Source organism: Gorilla gorilla, chromosome 7, assembly GCF_029281585.2.
Source record: "Gorilla gorilla gorilla isolate KB3781 chromosome 7, NHGRI_mGorGor1-v2.1_pri, whole genome shotgun sequence".
Taxonomy (NCBI): Eukaryota; Metazoa; Chordata; class Mammalia; order Primates; family Hominidae; genus Gorilla; species Gorilla gorilla.
The window spans coordinates 146,303,054-146,309,884 of NC_073231.2; the positions used below are offsets into that span (position 1 = coordinate 146,303,054).

Genomic DNA, 6,831 nt, shown 5'->3' on the forward strand with positions numbered 1-6,831 from the left:
CAGGGGCTGTGTCCGACTCGGCTCTGAATCCCCAGCGCCTACACAAGCTCTGACACAGCGTACACTCAGTAAACATGGAGTGAATCAGTTCATTCAATGAATGAACGAATGAATGAAACGCCAGAGCCCGCCACAGGGGTCCGCTGCCGCTCCACGCCCGGGCCTCTCACCGGCCAATCAACACTGTGACTCGTACGCCCTGCCCCCTGATGCCACGCCCATCACTCGCCCCTCTGGATTCCCTCCGGCTGCGTGGAAATCCCGGAGCACTGGATTTCCCAGAGGCGCCTCCGGTAGCAGTGCGCATGCTCCAGGGCCGGTAGCTGAGGCATCAATTTCCCGCGGCGCCTAGGGGACGGATTGGAAAGCGATTGGCTTAGGGGACGGAAACCAAGCTCCACCTGCCTGACGCCCGGCTCTTCTCGCAGAACCGAAGATTCATTCTGGACAGCCCTTCCCCAGTACCACTCCCACCCCGACGTTGGTCCCAATCGGAACCTATCCTACACAAGGCTGAAAAAAAGAGGGGAGAGACCGGAAGTGACGCACGAGCGCGAGCGGAAAAACAGGGGCCCAGCGCCTGTTGCCGTGGAAACCGAGCCCTCGGCTTGCGTCCCGGATGCGTCACAGCTCCGGCTGACCACGCCCCGCGCGCGGCCCCGAGGCCCTGAGGCCCAGGGCGGGGACCAAAAGCCGCGCGCTTGTGACGATGTCGCTGCGGGGCACGCTAAGGGGCGGAGAGGAAATTTAGGGCCTGCCTTTTGTACATTCGGTTATTTAGCCCAGAAATATGTATTCAACCCCAGGCGCGTGCCTGGCATTGTGGAAGGCGACACGTGAGGAGAATTGTGACTGGCCCAGATGCCACCCCCCCCAGCCCAGTAGTCATTCTTCTCTGGAAGTCCTTACCCATCTCACCTGCTCATTCTTCAACCCCCAGTTTCCCGACCTTTTTCCTCAAGCCACGCCCTTCCACGCTTTCTTGTCTTTTCTGTGGTGTTCCTTCAGTCTAGAATATTCTCCACCTAGTACAATCCTGCTCCTCCCCTGACATTCTGCTGAAATTGCACTCTTCAGCCTTCCCAGGTAGCTGTGGGCTGTGACATGTGTCAGAGACTGATGAGTTTTCTTTTTACTTTTCTATATTGTCCCATTTTTTTTCTTTAAGCATACCTACATTGACTTTATAATGAAACATAAATCATTTTTAAAGAGATCAATTATTTCTTCTCAAAGAGCTTGTTACTTTCGGGAACACTTTTTGGGGTGTTTATATTGTATTACTATATATGTACTTTATATGTATACTTTTAAATTCACAGAAAATTGACATGCATTGTAAAAAGAATCGTGATTATATCCTTTATCCATAATCACCAATTTTTACATTTTTGCCTCATTTTCACATTCTTCCTCTCTCTCTCTGTGCCAATTATGTCCTTTATAGCTATTTCCCCTCTGTCCAGAATCATACTGTTTCAATTAGTTGTCAAATCTTTTTTTAGTATCCTTTTATCTAGAACAGGGTCTCAGTCTTTCTTCCTCTTTCATGTCTTTGTGAAACTTGCAGCTACCAGGATGAGACAACTCTACTCAGACCCAAGCACACCAAGCCAGGAATGCACAAAGGACGGCTGATGTTTGAGATAAGAACTGTCTCAAGGACTTTCTATAATAACCACACAAGAAATTCCTCATGTACGTCACAAGTCTCATGCGTTTCTCCACCTACGTTTTGCACATATGCACACATTTATTGATTTAGAGACAGGGATCTTGCTGTGCTGCCCAGACCGGACTCAAATTCCTGGGCTCAATCGGTCCTCCTGCCTCAGCCTCTAGAGTAGCTGGGACTCCAGGCATGTGCCACCCTGTTATTTCTGTGACCAGGCTTAGCACTAGGCATTCTTTAGGACGACAGCAATTCAAATAAGATGCTCTCCAAAGAACACTTGCCTAGTAGCGGCATCTCCAAAAATAAATTGATGCCGCTCCAGCTTTGAGCCTCCAGAACCAAAGAAACCTGTTTCCAGACAGCTTATGTGAACTTCTACTTTTGGCCAATAAGAGCTCCCACTTACCCCTGCCCTATTCAGGTGCACCTGTGGCTTGCCATAGCCATATAGCCAGGTGCACCATCCTTTTTGCCTGCTTCTGAATAAATTAATTATATTAGGAGACATCTTTCTCTGATGTCTTTTTTAGGTTAGCACCTCTAATATGTTGGAAGAATACAGGCCAGCTACTTTGTAGAATGTTCCTCAATTTGAGTTTGTATGATGCTTTCTCATGATTAGATTCATGTTATGTATGTTTTGCAAAAATACCTCAGAAGTGATGGCATCCTTGGTGCATTATATCAGGAGGCAAATGATGTGGGTTTGTGCCATTGTTTGTAATGGTAACATTGGTTGCTTGGTTAAGGTGAAGGGTGCCAAGCTTCTCCACTGTAAAGTTCCTATTTTTTTCTCTGTAATTAATAAGTAATTTGTATGATACTTTGATATAACAAAGTAGACTGTTCATCAAACTTTCATCAATGAATTTAACATCCAAAGACGCCTCAAGAATGATCATCAAAAGCAGCCTACTAATGACTGTCATTTACCATTTAATACATTTCAAACAGTGCACGTGCTCTGTGACATATTCTGGGAAGGAACATGTTACCTGATACATAATAGGTGATCAATAAATAGTATTTACTGACAGGTTTCCTTCCTTTGTAGATAAATGAAGTTTCTTGTTTCATGGGGTATAATTAGAAGCATTACTTTAATTAGCCATCCTGATTATTCTTACTTTGTACCAGCGTCTGCCTCAGTACCTAGTATATATTAGCAATTCATTTTTGAATTAATAATGGAAAATTATGTACACACACACACATACACACCAAGAAATTATATCAAAAGATTAATTGTGATAATTGAGCAGTTAATGCTTAACCAAGTGTTTTCACCGATGCAGGGCAGTCACTGTTAGAACCAGAAAGCTTTTAAAAGAAAATTATGATAAATCCAACTTAAGCAAATCAGATTTTACATTACAAAATAAAGTTCAAGAAAAGAAAGAAAGGATTCGAAAGGAAAAAAATTCGAAAAGGATCACGTATGAGAAGCTGCAGTTCCATGTGTGACCACCAGGTGCCGGAACAAGCTAGGTAGCCACACTAGAAAAACAAACGTCCTCATCTGGGCTGAATTTGCATCTAATTGCCTCAAATTGCTTCTGAAACCCAGGATTTTTTCTGTCACTTTGTCAGTGGAGCTTAGGTCAGTGAGTTCTGGGCAAATCGAGAGTAGGCTGAAGCTGGGGAGGAATTCACAAGCGAGATTTAACTAAATTGGCAGTGGCTTATTCTCGAACTGGGTTACTTAAGAATTCAAGTTATATATTACATCATATTGTATTATATATTTTATATGTTACAGACAATATCTAGTAATCCAACTGGAAATATATGTTGTATATTACATATCAAGTTATTGTATTATAATTCAAGTTGCCTTATTCTTTATACCTTTTGGTTTTGATGCGTGGTTTTATACCTTTTGGTTTTTGTGCGATCTCGGCTCACTGCAACCCCTGCCCCCATGGTTCAAGGGATTCTCCTGCCTTAGTCTCCCGAGTAGCTGGGATTACAGGCACCTGCCACCACACCCGGCTAATTTTTGTATTTTGTTTTTTAGTAGAGATGGATTTTCACCATGTTGGTCAGGCTGGTCTCGAACTCCTGACCTCAGGTGATCCACCCGCCCCTGCTTCCCAAAGTGTTGGGATTACAGGCATGAGTCACTATGCCTGGCCTCTTTATACCTTTTGTATGTCCTAAATACAACAGAGTTGAAGCAAAAGTTTTAAAGGAAAGACTGAGGCTACAGGGATTATGCAAATTTTTTCAAAGAACACAAATCAAATGGAGGGTTTGGGAGTTTTTAAAATCACAATTACCCATACCTTTGCAATTTCTTTTTTTTTTTTTTTTTTTGAGATAGAATCTTGATCTGTCACCCGGAGTGCAGTGGTGCAATCTCAGCTCACTGCAGACTCAACTCGCAAGTTCAGGCAATCCTCCAACCTCATCACATCAAGTAGCTGGGACTACAAGCACATGCCACCACGTGGCACGGCTAATTTTTGTTTGGTAGAGACAGGGTTTTGCCATGTTGCCCAGGCTAGTCTCAAACTCCTGGGCTCAAGCAATCCTCTGGCCTCAGCCTCCCAAAGTACTGGGATCATAGGCAGGAGTCACCATGCCCAGCCCCTTTCCTTCTTTTTCTGAACCAGGTAAAGAGGATTCGGATCAAACTGAACATCAGTGCGAACAGGACAAATATAAGTGGCTGGAAATATCCTGACAGGATGGAACTAGGAGAGCCCAGCAACACGCCTGTGGTGTTCCCGCCAAGGACGCATGCCCTGCGTCTAATCTTGATGAAACCACAGACAAACCAAAATGGGGACATTCTGCACGACCACTAGCCTGTGACCTTCAAAAGCATTGAGGTCATGAAAATCAAGGAAAGCCTGAGAAACCTTTCCAGATTAAAGAAGACTAAAGAGACGTGACAACTAAGTATTATGCGTGATTCTGAACTGGATCATTTTGCTACAAAAATATACTATTGTGGCCAGGTGTGGTGGTTCTTGCCTGTAATCCTAGAACTTTGGGAGGCAGAGGCAGGTGGATCACCTTAGGTCAGGAGTTCAAGACCAGTCTGGCCAACATGGCAAAACCCCATCTGTACTAAAAATACAAAAAAAAAAAAAAATTAGCCGGGCATTGTGGCAGGTGCCTATAATCCCAGCTACTTGGGAGACTGAGGCAGGAGAATCACTTGAACCCGGGAGGCAGAGGTTGCAGTGAGCTGAGATTTCACCACTGCACTTCAGCCTGGGCAACAGAGTGAGTGAGACTCTGTCTCAAAAAAAAAAAATATATATATATATATATTATATATATATATAACATAGATATGCTAATAGAACAAATATAAGTGGCTGCCTTATATTATATGTTTATATTATATATAATTGGAACAACTGGTGAAACTTGAATAGAGCCTGAGGATCCTGTGGCAGCCACGTATGGATGTTACTGTCCTGACATTGAGGGCTGTGTTGTGGTTATGCAGAATATCCTTGTTTGTGGAAAAGACACAGTCAGCTCTCCAGGGGTGCTGGGGTATCCCTCAGCTACTTACTCTAAACCAATTCAAGAAAATGAGTTATTTGTACTGTACTTGCGACTTAAGTTTGAAGTCGTTTCAGAAATTATTAAAAAGAGGATTCCAGAGAAAGTCCAAGCCGTTAAAAATACCCCATGATTTTCCTGGCCTGACTCAGAACTACTGAATGAGAACGCTGGGGGTGTGGCCTTGAGATGTGTGTTTTCCAAAGCACAGCCGGGTCTGGAAAGCAGCTACTCCCCACGGGCTGGGAGAGGGAAGCATAGCCTGCGCACACAGACCGGTTCCTCTCATCCTCCTTTCATCCACATCACCATCCGGCAGCTACGAGAATTCGTTCCACACAAGTTGCCTGGTTCAATTCTGCCTCCGCTGATCTCTGAGGTTTTTTGTTTTGTGTTGTTTTTTTGAGATGGAGTTTCGCTCTTGTTGCCTAGGTTGGAGTGCAATGGCGCTATCTTGGCTCACTGCAACCTCTGCCTCCCGGGTTCAAGTGATCCTCCTGCCTTGGCCTCCCAAGTAGCTGGGATTATAGGCACCTGCCACCACATCAGGCTAATTTTTTGTATTTTTAGTAGAGACAGGGTTTTACTATGTTACCCAGGCTGATCTCGAACTCCTGACCTCAGATGATCCACCCACCTCGGCCTCCCAAAGTGCTGGGATTACAGGCGTGAGCCACCGTGCCCGGCTGAGGCATTGTTTCCCATTCCTGTCAATAAGCTGCAGGCCTTCTCCCTCCCACTTCAAAAAGTACCACTCTCAACTAAGAAAGCTGAGATCCTCTTTGGAAGTGTTCCTCTCAGAGCACTCCCCAAGGAAGCTCTGGGGTGCCTGGCAAATGAGAAGCTTCTGAGAGCCTCAGTCGGTCCAGCCCCACATTCCTGGTGCTTTATGGTCCCCTTTGCTTTGACTATTAAGACACAGTCCTGACCTGGTGCGGTGGCCCATGCCTGTAATCCCAGCTCTTTGGGAGGCCGAGGCGGGTGGATCACCTTAGGTCAGGAGTTCAAGACCAGCCTAGCCAACATGGTGAAACCCTGTCTCTACTAAACACAAAAATTAGCCAAGCGTGGTGGCAGGCAACTGTAACCCCAGCTACTCGGGAGGCTGAGGCAGGGGAATTGCTTGAACTCAGGAGGCAGAGGCTGCAGTGGGTTGAGATCATGCCACTACACTCCAGCCTGAGCAACAGAGCAAGACTCTGTCTCAAAAAAAAAATACATAGGAGTTGTGGCCTGTGGTGGGGAGTGGGCTTGGGAGGCCTCCTCCCCGTCCCTCACAATCCACAGGAAACCTGCTCCAGCTCTGCCTAGCTGGGGACAAAGAGTACTGCCTTTCTTCTTTTCTGTCTGGACCCACCCTGCTCCAGCTTTGCCATCAGTCTTTATGCACCCACATATCCCCATAAGCCAGTTCAGGGGCCCCAGGAAGGCAAACCTCAATAGGACCTTATAAGGCTTCCTGATGGTGGGATGCAACACTCTGAACATACTAAAAGCCAATGAATCATACTCTAAATGGGTGAATTTTCTAACAGGTGTCTTCTATCTCAATAAACCTGTTCAAAACAAAGCGCTTCCTGCCTACCAGTCCATCCTCACCGGCTGCAGTTCCCAACCTCATACCATGGTTCAGC

At 45.6% G+C, this 6,831-nt stretch overlaps 1 protein-coding gene across 1 annotated transcript; it reads left to right on the forward strand.

Moving 5' to 3' along the window:
- Window positions 1-305: 305 nt before the first annotated feature.
- LOC129524023 (uncharacterized) lies at window positions 306-4,470 on the forward strand. The gene is made up of 4 exons (XM_055348239.2): window positions 306-319; window positions 429-836; window positions 1,571-1,698; window positions 4,291-4,470. Exons 1-4 carry the CDS (start codon window positions 306-308, stop codon window positions 4,359-4,361), a joined length of 621 nt encoding a protein of 206 aa, XP_055204214.1. The 3' UTR covers window positions 4,362-4,470.
- The last annotated feature ends 2,361 nt before the right edge of the window (window positions 4,471-6,831 follow it).

What these genes read in the sequence shown, in the direction of transcription:
- LOC129524023 (XM_055348239.2), top strand. An exon ending in GGCATTGTGGAAGGCGACAC is followed by an intron (nt 837 to 1,570) that starts GTGAGGAGAATT and finishes TGAAACTTGCAG; the next exon opens with CTACCAGGATGAGACAACTC. An exon ending in CCACACAAGAAATTCCTCAT is followed by an intron (nt 1,699 to 4,290) that starts GTACGTCACAAG and finishes TTTCTGAACCAG; the next exon opens with GTAAAGAGGATTCGGATCAA.